Source organism: Morone saxatilis, unplaced genomic scaffold (assembly GCF_004916995.1).
Source record: "Morone saxatilis isolate NCDOM2014 unplaced genomic scaffold, NCSU_SB_2.0 Contig8, whole genome shotgun sequence".
Lineage (NCBI taxonomy): Eukaryota > Metazoa > Chordata > Actinopteri > Moronidae > Morone > Morone saxatilis.
This window is the reverse complement of record NW_023340257.1, coordinates 3,959,112-3,975,340: the sequence shown is the minus strand read 5'-3', so window position 1 is coordinate 3,975,340 and position 16,229 is coordinate 3,959,112. Positions and strand designations below refer to the sequence as shown.

The window sequence follows — 16,229 nt, the reverse complement described above, 5'->3', positions numbered from 1 at the left end:
GTAGATGGCCGCCGAACGAGCAACTCTGCTTGCGATGCATGTGTTTCTGTATTAGAGAGAGTGGCTGAGGACTTTCCAAAATCGCTATCAAAATAACAACTTGTGTTTTCATCTCTATTTATATCGCAAATCTGTGATACGTATCGTTATCGTGACCAAAAAAAAAAAAGCATCGTGATACGTATTCGTATCGTGAGCGGGTTCTTGCCAATACTCACCCACCCTGGCAACCATGTACCGAGGCCTTGCTGCAGCGGCCCAGGGTTCGAATCCGACCTGCGGCCCTTTGCTGCGTGTCATCCCCTCTCTCTGCACCCCTTTCCTGTCTGTCTTCCTGTCTTCAGCTGTCACTATCCTAAAGGCAATAACCCCCCCCCCCCCAAAGAAAAATAATGATAAGGATTTGAGGTGTTACGCAAATATATCAACATGGAATGGAAATTAATCTTCCAGCTTCAGAGTCCAAACATGACAAAGGTTTACGAACCAGCAATGGAAGTATTCACAACAGAGCGCTGTGTGTTTGGTGAGAATGCAACAGTAAAAAGTAAAAAATCGTTGAACACACTGAACCAATAGCAAACAAAAGATCCCTCCAGAAAAGCTGTACATTATCAACTGCGGCTCCCTCATGAAATATACATGACAAGCACAGAATAAAAATGCAAAGTCTACTTCCTTGAGCTCTAAGGGGCCCGTGTGTTGAGTGCATACACACACACAGACACACACACAAACTGCATTTATGCAATGAGCAAAGCAGTGTGGGCTTTTTTTTTCATTAGGGAGTGCCACCCACACTAATTAGCGCTGGTCAACATCAAAGCGGAGGTCTGAATGCAGATGAACATGAACAAAGACGGAGCTGGAGACTGAAATGGCTAACAAATAATGGCAACAGGGGCAGGAGGGTCTATATATGAGGCTGATATTGACCTTTAATAAAGATTATATACTGACCAGTGTCATCCACCTCTGATGTTATTTCACTGTTGTTTTCATATTAAAAATTCCCAAATGTAAGTTTCAGGAAATCTTTGCTAATAATGACACCAGTGGCTGTTAAATGAACTGCAGTCAGCGTCCAGTCGCTCAAGCTTGCACTCCGTACACAATCCCTTGGGCGTGAGCAAGCAATATCCTGGACATTGGCCAAAAGTGACACACACTAGACTGAACACTGAAAAAATAAATTTGTCATATTTACAATAGTATCTGCAATGTTTATCTATTATATTTGTAATATTGACTCCATGCTACTAACTAGCTTGCAGTTTACAAATCATCCCATCAACCAACACCACAAAGCAACCAATGCCAGACCAACACCGCTACCAACCACCGCCAACCGGCCAACACTAGCTTAGCTTAGGCTGCACTTGCATCATTTTTGGCTAGCAAAAAGCAATCGTTTGCTTTGTACTTTTACATAATTTATTGCTGCTTGCTCACGCTAGCTGGTTAACGTTAATCAACATATCCACTTAGCAGTATTTTGCTAGCAATAATGGCAGCAAGTTAAGGTTAGCCAGCCAGCTGCAACCCAGCCATGTCGAATAACGTTAGCCGTCAAAGCCGTCAAAGTAACCTGCAAACGGCAAACCAGTTTGTTTACCAGCGTGAACAGCCTGAGAGTCTGGATGTAGTTAGCTTACAGCATTTTACCACAGTAGCTAGCTAGCAATTTGTCCGTGTTAATAAGCAAGCTAATCTTATCCAACTTAAAGCACAATACCACAATACATTTCACAAGCTTTGCAGTAACATTAGCTTTGACTGTGTTGTGGTGTCTGCCCTTCATAGACGTTAGCGGACTCCATTTATAAGCTAGACATACGGAACCTTTAAAGGTCTGAGCAGAGAAACCGCTCCAGGTTGTACAGCTTTAAAAGTAGATTTAATTTAGCAAATTGTTGTTTCATTCAAGAGCCACACAGCTGTTGTCAATTATTCTGGCTGATTAGACCTCTTCTCAGGCTGACATTTTGATATGTCGCGGGATGAGAAGCACAGGTGGAATTAATAACATAAATGATGGCTGCATTCCCTTTAGCTGTTACAGGCCCGGGGTCCTGGTATTGTGCACGTTGGCTCGCTGACATGGCTTACTGGGTCACTTTGATGGAGGTAGACTGTCCTTAATGTTATTAGTTCCACTTGTTGCTTATGACAATGCAATAAAAAAAGGTGTATAGCATCTCCTTCCCTGGCTGCCATGCAAACAGAGCTGACACGAGATGGCATCACAAGAAAAAAAACATTGGATGGTTGAGTTTAATTGTAATTAATTATTTGTGGTTTAAAACTTGATTATACCTTACAAGTGTTATAATGAACTTGTGTGTGTGCTGATCAGTGTGTCCTATCGCTAACTGTAGTTTTATTTGTTTGAGATGCATATTTAAAAAGAAGCATCTATCGGAGGCAGCTAAGAAACCAGAGAGGAGCGAAATCATTCAAAGTCAAGGGTGAATACTGGTTTACAAGCTTTTACACTGCAGGGGGAACTTACAAAATAAAAGGATTAAGAAAAGAAAAAAAGATCTGATGATCCTTATACTGTAATAAACTCACCGGCCGGCCAGGCATGCATGCATGTGATGTTTGGCTACTGTTGCTGTGAGTCAGGTCCTTATTACCACTTATTTGACAACACAAGTTTTGGTGCTGTGACAAAGTCATGCTGCATTGATGCAACGTCAACAGTATGGCAAGAATGGGAAACCTTCTGTTACTTCACTTGGGAGCATTTACACATTATCCAAGATGGTTACCCCCATTACTAGTCTTGTAGTCACACCAGATACATTTTTTTTTTTTTTTTTTTTATGTAATTACATATTTGGAATATCTGTCATTCCTCCTTAAAAAGTGACCAGATATAAATGTATAATGTTGTGTACATGTATAGTTAAATAGAAACTTGTAAAACTCACTGATTAACACAATATTTTTCATTTGTATTCAGAGGAGACTGCAGGAAATGTGTAGGCAAAGAAATAGTTTCTGCACGTAACATCCTGTAAAGTTTAAAAATAAGATATAATGTGGTAATGTGTGAGCTTTAAAGGTGCTGGTGGGGAGTTTCAATGTTTCAACTTTGGACAGAGTCAGGTTAGCTGTGTCCCCTGGCTTCAGTCTTCATGTTAAGCTAAGCTTACTGCCTCCGAACTCTAGCTTCATAATTAGTGTGCAGACATGCAGTATCGGTCTTCTCACCTAAATTAACGACCTAAAGATATCATGGCTGTGAGAAATTCCTAATATTTACAACTTAGGAGGCTAACACAAATGTTTTTCTGACTCAGCTCCTCGTAATGACGTTCTTAACGATATGACATGAGCACGACAACAATCTGTGTTTAAACCTAGTGGCTACTTTTTACGTGGTTGTGCTAGCCATGTGACTGCATCAATAACATGGCTCTGACAGCAAACAGAAAGTGGAACAGAGTGTAAATGTATGTCTGTATGAGAACTGCACTTGAAAAAGCTTAAATGAGCTGGTGATGGAACAGACTGTACAGACTGCAGGCAGCACTCACACCACTGTGCAGCCAAAACAAAGCTCAATCAATCAATCCAACAGCACCATGTTGAGACGCTGCCCTTCAACTGCTGATAACACCAAAGAAAAAGAAAAGAGAGGATGTGCAATTACCAGTACAACGTATGAAAAAGGCTTTAGTCTTTTAGGCCATAACTTTCAACAAAAGACACAACAAAGACAAGTTTTATCAACACAGAGTGAGACACCACAGGGAACGTCTGCAGCACTGAATCCTTGCAATAGTGTGCAGGGAACTAATCGTACGACCAGCAAGTGATTTAAAGGTCAATTGTGTAACATTTCGAAATTCAGAAATGTAATATTCACAAGTATGTTTTAATAATAATTAATTCATAATTAATAATCACTAAAATAATGTTGTGTTTTCATTATCCTTAGAATGAGCCGTTTTTATTTTTACAGACACCACAGGTCACCTAACCCTAACCATGGTGAACCGCCATGTTTCTACAGTATCCCAGAAGCGTCAAACTGAAGACTGGCTCGAAATGGGGATATATTCTGTGGCCACCTGCTTTGCCCTTAGAAGGGGAGTGTGAAACGTTTGCAACTACGCTGCAAGAGGCCACTAAATCCTACACACTGGACCTTCAAGAGAATTTCTGACATTCACCAATATTCTAGTACTTGAATTTTCTCACAGGTTCAAACGAATGTCTGATTTTTCTCTTTCTCATTCGACCCAACATCATGTCTTAATCTGAATGAATATTATATTTGTTAGGAGATCCTCTCACTGCTGCTTCGGGGTCTTCATGCAGGTCACTGTCCAGTAACATGCTATCACATGCAATAGTATAACGTCACCTACTGTATGCTATTAGTGCTGCAATTAATATTTATTTTCATCATTAATTAATCTGTCGATCATTATCTCGAATAAACAATTACTTGTTTGGTCCATAAAATGTTGAAAAACATTGATCTGTGTTTCCCAAACGCCTCTCATTACCTGACAACATTGGTCACATACCGTAAGAAGAGTTAAACATCCCATACAGCTGTTTACAGGCAGCTGGAGGCTGCTGAGGGAAGCCCTGAGGTTAAATTTAGAGCTCTCCACAGACGTTGTTGGTTATAGTTTAGTGATCAGCTCTGAGGCAGCCGATGGGAGGAAGTGGTGGAGAAATGCTTTGGTTTCAAGTTAATTGAAGGTGATTAAGAAGGTGGCCTCCCCATTAGGTCTTAACAGAGCTCCTGCTTGATTAATCAATGTCTATTTAGTCTGAGCCCTCCGGCCATCGCCATAGTTTCCGAGCAACGTGGAGACGAAGCTGGTAACCAGTGAAGAATGAATCTCACAAGCAAGCTTGGCCTTTCATTTTTCCTCTCGTTTTTTTGTCTCTTTATTTTATGATATTGTTTTGTCTTCTGCTGTCTCTTTATCACTCAGCACCCCTTCTTCTGTTTTTTTCTTCATCAGTGTCTGTAGCAGTTTAACACTCATGGTGTTTTTCCCCCCTCTGCTCTCTTTATCCTCAGTAATTGTCTTATCCAATTCATCGTGTGATTTGTCTGTCACGTACTGTTCTACCAGAGAACAAACCCTCCAGAACATGAAATGCTTCCACCTCCCCCCATGAGCCAATAAGAAAACCTGTTGTTTTCTTCCTTCAGCCTTCAACTCTCTGCTGATAAAAACAGCATCTGAAACCTCTCAGCATCTCTTCATAACATTTACTTTGATCCAGTTGGAGTGCATCGTGCTTGTAGACCTTTCCTTTTCCCTAATCCCCAGCTTCACAAACAGCAGCCTGGAAAAATCCCTCAGAGGTCAGAAGTGCTTGACCTCGGCCTGTCGCCTACCTGATCAAAGCTGAGCTATGTGGACATGCTGCTACTGCCATAGCTTCTCTTTATTATTGATACTACAGCACACACAACACTGCTGGGTTGACACTTAAGCAATCCTTTTCCAGGACACTTTCCAGACCACAGTTGCTCACAATGATGGTCAACATGTATGGCACACTCTACGCTGGCTCGATTTCGTGAAGGCTCGGCTGTTTTCACCACAGTGAGCTGCGGCCTCAGCGGATTATTAATCATCTTCTCACCTATTAACAATTAACAACCACAACAACAAATGTAATGTGATCATTAATAACAGGCTGTATTGCATGTAGATATGACCATCTACAGCGTTTCCAAAATAGACTTGAGGCAAAATGTTGGCTATAAGGGGTCAAGCAGCTCTTAACTGACATTGGAGCCAAAATGAAAAAGGAGCATTTTTTTGTTACGTTAACCCACTTTGAAGTGTCATAGCACAGCTTATCCTAGCAACAGTCGAGTTTCAAACAACATGTGCACCCAGGTTCGTCTAAATGAGGGGCTAAAATATAAATAAAATGACTCAGGACAACGTAGATTGTTTCCAGGATATTTGGTAATTTTGACCAATTTCCAGGTGTTTCCATGACTGGAAAACTGGTCACTAAATTTCCAGATGTTCCAGGACATGTGGGAACCCTGTTAGAGAACTCTGTGAATCTCAACATATGAAGAATGAGACAAGGAAATGTCTTACATTTGTAAATCGCATACAAGTCGCTTAATGACGGGAGGAATGGTCCACTAAGTGCTGATAAAGGCTTTATAGTTCACCACAAATCTCCCAGCAGCTGTATCTGGTGCTGTAATGGAGGTCCAATGGAGAGTGGCTGTTTGCAAATAACGCCTAAATACGTTACTGTGAGGGCTGGTTAAAGAGAGACGCCTGAATCAGCCCCACTGACAGTTTACTGTAAGCCGTTCACATGAGCTTCCAGTAGAATAAAAGTGCTTTTAAGTGCAACAGCTCATTCTGTCAGGTGGGGGATATCATATCAAAACAGGCAATGCCACGTTCTTAAAAACAACGCAGCTCTTCCTGCCAAAACTTGACAAAATTAGGAATCTTATTTTTAAGCACGCTTATACTACTGCTGTCTGTATACAATTACAACCTCAGTACTGTAGCACTGCAGTGCCAAGTACCAGAAGAAGGTTTTCTTATTCTTTGATCAGTTCCAGATTGAAAAGAAAATCTTGCCAATTTTAGACCCTTTTATTTGGGGAAATTTGTTGTATGCTCGTTCTTTGATAGCATTTTCTTTGGAAAACAGGTCATCTAGAAATCTAGGTTAAAACTGGGCTAAATTTGGTTAAAAAGAGAACAAGCCAAGGTTACATTTAACTGTTTATTCAGCATTCACAGAATGCCTGTCCCCAATAAATGCTGCTAGTTACAATATATTTTAGTGTGTAGTTAATTATCTGTATCAGAATAGGCGTGGCTTAAACTTGGACTTGGACTGAACTAACCAGAAGTTAAAACCTGAAACTGATATGGGTTAATCAGTTGATCAATTTTTAGTAGAAAACTATTCACAATACAGCCTCCGGTTAGAGCCTGAGAACAATGTTTCTGATCACAGTAGTAAAAGTCTTTCTTCAATGAAAGTTGTAAAATATTTTACTCTGATGATACCTGTACTTGTAAAAAGTAGGTTATCCATACCGGACACTCGCATCAGCCCTGAAATGCTACTGAAGCAACAATTTTATGAAACTATGGTAAAAACTGCTTGTTTTTTCTGATCAACACTCAAAACCCCCCAAAGATTTGAATCTTACAATGATCTAAAACAGACAAAAGCAGCAAATCCTCACACTCGAGAAGCTGAAACCAGCATATTTTTAAAAACATTCTGTTGATACTTAATTCATTTTTTAGCACTATATCCTTTGTCTTAGATGGTGCCCGGTTTGAACCTAGCCGTATTTCCCCCTGCTGTGTTGTTGTGTCTTCACTTTCAGACTGGGAACTGTGGTTCTCCTCCTTCAGGGTATCACAGCTTAATCAAGCAGTGACAGAGATGGCAACCCCCCCTCCCTCCTCTTCCTCCTGTGGTGATGGATGGAGAGCTGTCCTTCGCCTCTAAGCCTGTTTGTTTTGCTCCACTGTTTGCCATTGATTCAAGGATTACCAATCTAAATGGGTTTGATCAGAAAACTGTAAATAGTAACAAAAATGAGCTGATGGAAATCTCCAAACAATAAACTGTGAAAGCAGTGTGTGTGTGTGTGTGTGTGTGTGTGTAAGCTGGAGGCTCTGTGGTTGAGTCATAGGGGGATAAACAGTGGCAGCATATGGATTGTGTGCAGAGCTGTCTATACCGATGAGAGCTTATCTTCCTCTCATCCGAATGACTCTATTCAGATTGACTTTTCATAATTTCACTACTGTTACGTTGGGATCCTCCCTTTCTTTACAGCTCTGCAAATCCTCCAATTCAACTGGTGGCATTTTCACTTCCCTGCTTCTCCTTTGTTTCCCTCCTCTCTGTAGCAACAGCAGCAGCAGCAGCAGCAGCAGCAGCCAGCCAAGCTTTGCAAATGTCTTGAAAGGCAGATAGAGGCTATAAATTGTAGCAGCCTCCACACTGTACCAGTGCAGCAGAGCCAGGCTGAGCACCACAGGTCCAGCCTGCCAGCCAGGGGGGCTCGTGCTCATACAGGCAGAGAGGCGCTCAATTCATCAGTAATGTCAGCAGTCAGTCGCTGAATGCTGAATCGGTTGAGTCAGTGTGTCAACACTCAGCCAGTCAGTGTGAGCCTGGCTTCTGTTACAGCATCAGTGATGACATCAACATGTTTACACAGAAAGAGAGAGAGAGAAGAGGAAGGAAAAAGAAGAGAAAGCAAAGCGGGGATGTTGTGGTGTAGTACAAGAAATGTTAACCTGTGACCCCTGAGAGCTTGACTTACTCTCCAACACACACACACACACACACACACACACACACAGAGCAGCTACCTGTCGGAGTGTCTTGAGCATCTCCGTGGCCTCATCCTGCTTGCCCTGCTTGGCCATCAGCATCATCTCCTGGATCATGCTGATGCGGCGTTGGTAGGGTGGCGGCGTCCCGCCACGGCTCAGCCGGTCCCCTGACTTCAGCATGAGGGAAGCCAAGATGTCGCCCCGCTCCTTGGTGGGCGTCCGTTTCCAGCTGTGCTGAGGGCTGGCCCCTCCAGGCTCCTGGCCTTTGGTCTGCTTGGCACCCATGGCGCAGGAGTTAACGTGAACTGTGGTAACAAGGCCGGTCCCACCGAGCACTCATGCAGAGGCAGGTTTGATTAATGTCTGAGATACTCTGCTAATTAAAATGCCTGCAGCTGATCACATCTTTCTAAAAGCCTGCAGTGTGAAGCACTACAATTCCAAACATGAAAATGTTCATTATCACTCAGTTACACAGAGGAGTGGATGTTCCAACAGTACAAAACAATACTCCAAAACATTCAGAAGTGGAACTGCTTGTTTTCTGCTTTTGGGAACTTGTTAATCCCAGAGAGTGAAGCTCAGGTCGGGAACAGGTCGGAGGATGCTGCCTGCAGCATGGCCGCAAAACACGGACACAGCAAAGTCAGGATGCAGGATACCTACAGTGCAGAGCGTGGCCCGCCGCAGCCTCCTATCCCGAACACAACTTCACCACGTCTCCAAAATATCGACCTTCGACAGCGGCGTCGTCTTCTTATTCTGTTATCCTCCTAAACACAGCCCTCTGTCCTGGACCGGAGGAGGAGGAGGAGGATGCGGATCGGGGGAGGTGGTGCATGAAGCTGGGCATGGCAATGTTTACGTCTCCTGAAGATCACCAGCGTCAGTCTGCTCCTCCTCGCTCTGCCCTGTCCTTCCTCAGCCGCTGGAAGTCATGCAAACAACCACAGCGTTCGTCCTTCTCCAAGGTTGATCCTCCATCCGCTCCGGAGCACACCGCCGCATCGAAGTGTCTGTCCGCGGGCTGTGTGAGAGGCTGCAGCTCCGCGGCTCCAGTTGGCAGGAGGGGAGAGACTGGGGTGTTCCCTTGCTGGGACTGAATTATGTATTGCACCCTCTGTTCAACTGTATGGGGGCGCGCAGCGAGTGCACGTGAGCACAAGTCCCCCCCCTCCTCGCGGAGTGATGGAGAGAGAGAGGGAGGGCGGGAAGAGCACGAGCACCGTGCACCGCTAACTTTGCACTTTCTTAGCTGCAAGACACGACGTGTGGTCTTCTCTGGGATGGCGGCGTACCAAGTTCCAATAAATTAATGAGTCATTTTAATGCTGCACAGGTCCTTTCCACACATATACATATCTGGTCTAGATGACTCATACCTTTTAAAAGCCCGCATGGTCTTCGAGTAAAATCGGCATATGTAGCTTTTTGTCAAAGTATCAATTTATTAAAAAAAAAAAAAAAAAGCCTACAATTTAAACTAATTGATTCATGTTGCTGGCTAGCATATTGTGGCGGAAGTAGGCCACAAAAACCACTACAACCAGACTATAAAAGTTAGAACCATGTTAAAATAGGAGCAGTATTGTTCAGTGGATCCTACCATAGAAAACAAGGAATGATATACTTACATATTAGTTTATAAACGGCGTTGAGTCCAGTTCTGTCTTCGGTAATAAGCAAGACAATTTTAAACTAACGTTAGCTGATTTCCCTGTAGGTTTGGTCATTTAACAGTTACGTACAAGACAAAAAGGGACGTTTATCAGCCTTATGTTTATTTAAAATGTTCACATGAATGAGGATAAACTATTGAATATATTTTCGTAATATAGCATGCAGTTTTACCTGGCCATCAATATAATATGGAAATCACTGAAGTTTTATCAGCAGTCAATGTGATCACATGGTACACACAAGTGATGTTTATGTAGCCAGTGACCAATGAGATGCCTGCACTGACCTCTGGTGGCTGTTTGGATTCATACACCGAGAATTATAATGTGGTCGCAGCACATATTATGTTTTAGTCAATATATATATATAAAAAAGTATGTATAATAACTATAATTAGTTGTAGCAGTTGTACAGTATATGAAGCTGAACTAGAAATAGTGGCTTTTATTGCTTATGACCTTTCAATGTTGGACATTAAGGCAAACTGCCAACTTTTATTAACCTCATTCTAAAGATAAAAAATACATTTTCTATTTCTTTGCATGTGCAACACCTGCATTTAACAGAAACTAGAAAACTTAGAGAAGAAAGAAATACTTTTCAAAAGGTATATTTATTTGTTTTGCCTTTAATTACATCTCTATTTACAGTAGTATTCCAACCATCGTAGTTGCTTCAAATCACTTATCAAAACAAAGATGTTAGTTTCTTTCCTCACTTTACCAGAGAAGGTTTAGGCTCAGAACTTTTCCTGTCACAGAGCTTCTAAAGTCATACAGTCAGTCTTAACCAAAGACATCCAGCATGTGTGTACAGGATGAAGACTTCATTCTGGTTTTTACAGAGAGCACACTGCAGCTAAGTAGGTAGACATTTCATACACACTCACACACACACACACACACTCCTCTCCCGTTAGCCACAACACTGGCTGCCAACAGCTTGGTTTAATTACTTAATGGTGTGCTACGTTTATTATAAAGACGACTACGGCCTGGCCTTCACCTCTTTAAAGCAAAGGTTCACTGCTTGTTAAAAGCATTCAGCCCCCCTTGACTTTTCTAGTTTGAGCTTTCACAACATTAAATCACTGTGGATGGAATTATGAGTTTTAAAAACACTGATCCAGAGAATGGGCCTGTAATGTAACCAGATCTCTTCAAAAATGAAGTACAAAATATAAAAGTTCTAATCATTTATTATTTAAGTATTAAGTATTCATTGCCTTTACAATGTCACACCTACATTATAACTGGAGCAGCTAACTGTTTTTATAAGTTACATTATCATTTGAATAGAGATCAATGTGTAGTCAACTCATTTCAGCGTTAAAAACATCTGTATCTGGAAGGTTCGATTGCTGGGTTTCTTCTTTCCTGGCAAGAGTGGTATCATTAAGACAAAAGAACCCTCCACACATCCATCTGCGAGAGGTCCATCAGAAATGACCACTCAGACATTAATTAGAACTCAGAGTGCAATTAAGTCATCTCATTTAAGAATATGACACAGCTGTAATTCTGTGTCCATGTGAGAAGAGCACTAAGAGACCTGTGGACTCTGAGGGAGCTACAGGCTGCCTTGGCTCAGACTGTATACTAAACCAAAGACTCCACATCAACAGTCCATATAATGTGAATGTGGCATGAAGCCAGGTGGTGGCAGCATCATGCTACGCTTCTCTATAGCAAGACCAGGAATGCTTTAACACAACACTAATGTTTGGAAATGGGAGAGGTTAAGCAGGTTTACACTTAATAGGGAAAAGTGGCAGATGTGTCCAGATGTGCAAAGCTGACAAGAGATCTTTCTTCAGACTGTAGAAAGCTATAGTTTCTACCAACGCTGCTTACTTTGGATCATTTGTAGAGATTTCGTTTCATTTTGACATTAAAGCTGCAGTAGGTAACTTTTCTAAAAATAACTGAAATGTTTGATGAAACTTACAATGTGTCCTGACAGAAGTACATGAGAAAGATACTCTGTGAAAAAACAGGCTCCTCTGGTTCCTCCTAGTGTTCTCAATGGTATTTGTAAGAATCCACAATAAACTCTTAGCTCTGATTGGTTGTTTTCATTCAGGCCCAGTGGATTCTTGTAAATACCATTAGGAGCACTAGGAGGAGCCAGAGGACAGAGATTATCTGTCTCATGTCCTACTGTCGGGATAGATTGAGTTTCAGCAAATAGGAAAAAAAATTATCTACTGCAGCTTTAAAGTCTTAAAAGTTTTAACAGTCTTTTTTTCTGTTGATCAGTGTCAAACAGACCGTAACTCCATCCACTGTGCTTTAGTGTTGTACAACAGTTAAACATAAATACTTGCGCTCAGAATCTGAATCTGACTCTTGACTTCCCACTCACTAGTGGCCCATAGAGATGTGACGTAACTGAACTGTGATAGGGTACTGTGAGAATTTAAAAAAAACATGACAGGAAAATAAGGTTCAAGATAAAAAGTCATGTTTCCATGAATTCAAACAAGAACATTACTAAGGAAGGAGGACTTTGTAACATGTAGTTTATGTGATGGCTTAACTATTGACTTAAAATATGAGACTGAGGCCTTTTTATGAAGCTCAGCTGGAGTTGTTGCTCTTTTCATGAACCCAGAGCTCTACAGGAAATGCTCCCACTACAAAAACAACCGGTCAATATTTCAGATATTGAATGCACAACATGTCTGGCTCAACATTAACTCCCCTCCCTCCCAACACTCTTCCACTAGACTGTGCATGTCTCTTCAAATACACCACACAGTGAAGATGCACTGCCGATACCCTATATGATTTAATCAATGATGTGTTGCTGTTGGATGCACTCTGACAGGAAAGGGGCGAGGTGGACCTGCATTTGGATCTAGACAATGCTGTATTGTACCTTTGCATAACCTGACTCACTAGTCTTATGCTGACGGCTGAGACAATGTTACAGGGGGGAGGACAGTTCTAGACAACCCAGATGGGACCAGGACTGACGGTGTGTCCGGGGTCCTCGTAGGTAGGGGGTGACTCCTTGCTGTTAGAATGTGTAGCCAGCAGGGGGCGCTTTGTCGTCTTTGTTGCTCTCCAAGGAGAAAGGAGGAATGCGAACATCGAAGTGGGTGCCGTCAGTCCTCTCAATGCGGAACGTCCCCCTAAACACAAATAATGGAGGTCAATATTGCAAGCAGTGAATTAGTGACAGAGCATAAGATCCGATTGGTGAATATTAAACAGGAGCCATTTGATATGACATGACCAGGAAATTCATAAAGTGATAAGTTGTTTTAAGGTTATAAAACAAACCGTAAAAAGCAAGTCTAAAATAGTGATTTTTAAAAAGGTGAAGACAAAGTGTTGCTGATCTCCACCAGCAGGTCATTCCACAACTGAGAAAAGGCCAGGTTACCTTAAAGCCCGATTTATCCTTCTGCATTAAATTGCAGCCTAGGACCCTACGCCGCAGCCTACAGTTTAGTGTTTGTGCGAGTTGTCTGAGAAGGGAAAGCGACTCATGCAAAACCCAGATGAGTTATTAATGCTGTTTGAGAATCCCTCTTCAAAACACACACACGTGTCCTCACAAACAGACACAAATGGGACACTGCCTCGCTGCATGACATGCTCTTGTCTGTGCCCTCATACTGCCTTGTCCTTTTGTTTCACAGGCGGCAGGGGGAAAAAACGAGGAAAACCCAGGACACATTGAGGACAGAGACAAGGAATAGTTTCAGTTTTAATTGGAACTCAACACAGTAGCATAGAAACCCCACCACCCGCTAGCACTTTGGCAGAGCCGTTTGCAGACACACCAGCGCACAAGTATACATTTTCATAACGGCATAGGTAACTTGCCTATGTCTGTAGGCACAACGTACAATTAGAATCAATCTTTAGTTTTCAGGTTTGACTTAGGAATGACCTACCAGAATAGCTCAGGATGTATTTCAGCACATAGGAGGTCAGCTATATAGCCCTTTATAAACCTTAATTATTAAAATGTTTTAATCTATTCTGAATCTGACTGAGACAAGTAAAATGTGTTCTCTCCTGTTGGACCTGGTCATAAGTTTGGCTGCAGTATTTTGAATCATCTGGAGTTTATTGAGGTTTGGTTGTGTGAGGAGAGGGCAGAGTGCATTGCAGTAATATAACCGGGATGAAAAGAATGACTGTTTCTAAGTTTTAGTAGGATATGTAGCAGAGATGGGAAGTGTGTAACAGTAAACTGGTGTAAGAAGGGTGAACTCACCACATGTGACCACTGGGGGCTTGTAGAGACACATGGCTGCTGTACTGAAAGGCTGGCTGTTCTTTGGACAACACCGGCTCCTGTGACAGAACAGAGACCATGTGACGAGGTTACACAAAATTTGTGTTTAAAAGTGCAAGTCTGGGTTTGCATTACTACTGTTGACCTTTGCATTTGTGATCGTCAAATTTAGCCTGCAACACATTATCTGCAGAGCTAATTATGTGTACACACAGCTCGAAAAATATAAAAAATTGTGGGCGATGAAATAACAAAAGAAGGATTAAAGCTTAAAAGAAAATGACAAAAAAACAGTTGGATGTCTCTTTGTGATGTTTCATTGGCATCTGACAACACATGTACTGTATTTCCTGTTAGTATACATCTCTTGAATACTGCATTTGTGTGTGTTGTACTAACCCTTCCTACGACTCCTCGTCCTCGGACCGTCTCCAGGGTTCCTGACAGGCTGAAGATCCTCCAGTGCCTCTCTCTCAGCTGAACCACCTCGTTGCCCATGTTCTCCAGACGGATACAGTACCGCCACTGCAGGAAAACAACACACACACACACACACACACACACAGTGAGTCTGCCGGCACAGGAAAGGTTAACACTATGAAATATACCAGCGCCTGGCTTGTAGCTTCCCACTGTCACTGTCCTTGTGGACCACTCCACATGATAAAAAATTTAAAATAAAAATAAAAGGAATCTGCTACTCACCCAATACACATGGGAGTTCTGGGCCTCCTGAGAACAAGAGAGACTGTCTATTAGTATTTCAGAGCCAACCAAAACAGAAAATGGCTACAAGAAGCCTGCAGGCCAGGGCCGTAATTGGCAGATACCTGCGCAATGCAGATGAGCTTCATGCTGGTTGCCTACAGGCTGCGCTTTAAGATCCAGTTTTATATTTCAGAGGTATAGGCCTAATTTATGCATGTAAGAGTTGAGCTGGTCAGTTACCCTCATGCCCATGTAGAAGGGGATGACGGTGACTCGGATGTTCTCTGTGGTCTCCCTGTGGACATCTGAGAGCTCCAGCCAGGGGTGGTTCTTCTCCTGCCAGGCCTTCAGGGTGTCTCTGGCTGTGAACGGAGGAGCTACAGAGGAGGACAAAACACACAAATATTTACTGAAAACACTCTTCCTTTAGTTCGACAATCTCACTGGTTAGTGTCAACAGCAGAACTGAAGCAAAGGTAAAACTACAGAACTTGTTGTGTATCAGTATCCAGTGTGTTTGAGAGCCATTTTAGGAGTTTTAAGCATATTTTGATGATTATCAGTATTATCAGTATCAACATTGTGAAGGATAATCCTGACATGAAATTACCATATCGCCCCATGACTAGTTCATTATGAGGATTATGGTAGAAACGTGGCTGTGTGTATTCACTGTCGCTGAAGTGAACCTCTGGGCAGTGTAAAAGGTTTGATGTTGAAAAGCTGAAGCAGAGACAGTAGAGGAGTGTTTACATTTGGCAGGGTTGTGCATGAGGAAGCGCTCAAACAGTTCGTGCTGGATAGGGGCCTGCTCTGTAGCGTTATAGGGCAGGATGTCTTCATGGCTCACATAGTCCAGACCTGAAGGAAAGAAACAGAGACTCACGGTCACACAGGGATGAGACAGAGAACAATTATAACTGCAGCAAATGGGAAGTTTTATATTCTAAACCCAGAGCCTAATGTAATACTAAAACATGAACTTTAAGGAAACTGAATGTTTTGTCCTGAAGTGGAATTAACAACACTGGGTGCTGAGCTGGACCATTTCATCAGTAGAATGGTCATATCTTTGCCCCATTCAAAAAGACCCTGGGATATACAGGGCCCACCAGTGATATGTGGCCACTAGGGCTGCAGCTATCGAATATTTTGGTAATCGAGTATTCTATCGAATATTCCATCGATTAATCGAGTAATCGGATAAAACATACTTTTGCTTAATTAAAGCCCAATTATAAATATACAATA

At 42.2% G+C, this 16,229-nt stretch overlaps 2 protein-coding genes across 5 annotated transcripts in view; both read right to left on the bottom strand.

Annotated features, from left to right (window-relative positions):
• The window catches only part of lrrc75a (leucine rich repeat containing 75A), a gene marked incomplete in the record, with an annotated part of 55,242 nt that extends 45,650 nt beyond the window's left edge, over positions 1 to 9,592 (bottom strand). The window contains 1 exon segment of the mRNA XM_035679723.1: positions 8,373 to 9,592. Coding sequence (XP_035535616.1) covers positions 8,373 to 8,621 — 249 coding nt within the window.
• Positions 9,593 to 10,610: 1,018 nt separating this feature from the next.
• Positions 10,611 to 16,229, bottom strand: part of poldip2 (polymerase (DNA-directed), delta interacting protein 2) — a 12,826-nt gene continuing 7,207 nt past the window's right edge. For all 4 annotated transcript variants that reach the window (XM_035679589.1, XM_035679590.1, XM_035679591.1 and 1 more), the window contains exons 6-11: positions 15,732 to 15,839; positions 15,219 to 15,355; positions 14,976 to 15,002; positions 14,670 to 14,795; positions 14,250 to 14,329; positions 10,611 to 13,152 (exon numbers count right to left, since the gene is read on the bottom strand). In XM_035679589.1, the coding sequence (XP_035535482.1) occupies positions 13,038 to 13,152; positions 14,250 to 14,329; positions 14,670 to 14,795; positions 14,976 to 15,002; positions 15,219 to 15,355; positions 15,732 to 15,839 (593 nt within the window). In that variant the 3' untranslated portion in view covers positions 10,611 to 13,037. The remainder of the gene's footprint in view (positions 13,153 to 14,249; positions 14,330 to 14,669; positions 14,796 to 14,975; positions 15,003 to 15,218; positions 15,356 to 15,731; positions 15,840 to 16,229) is intronic.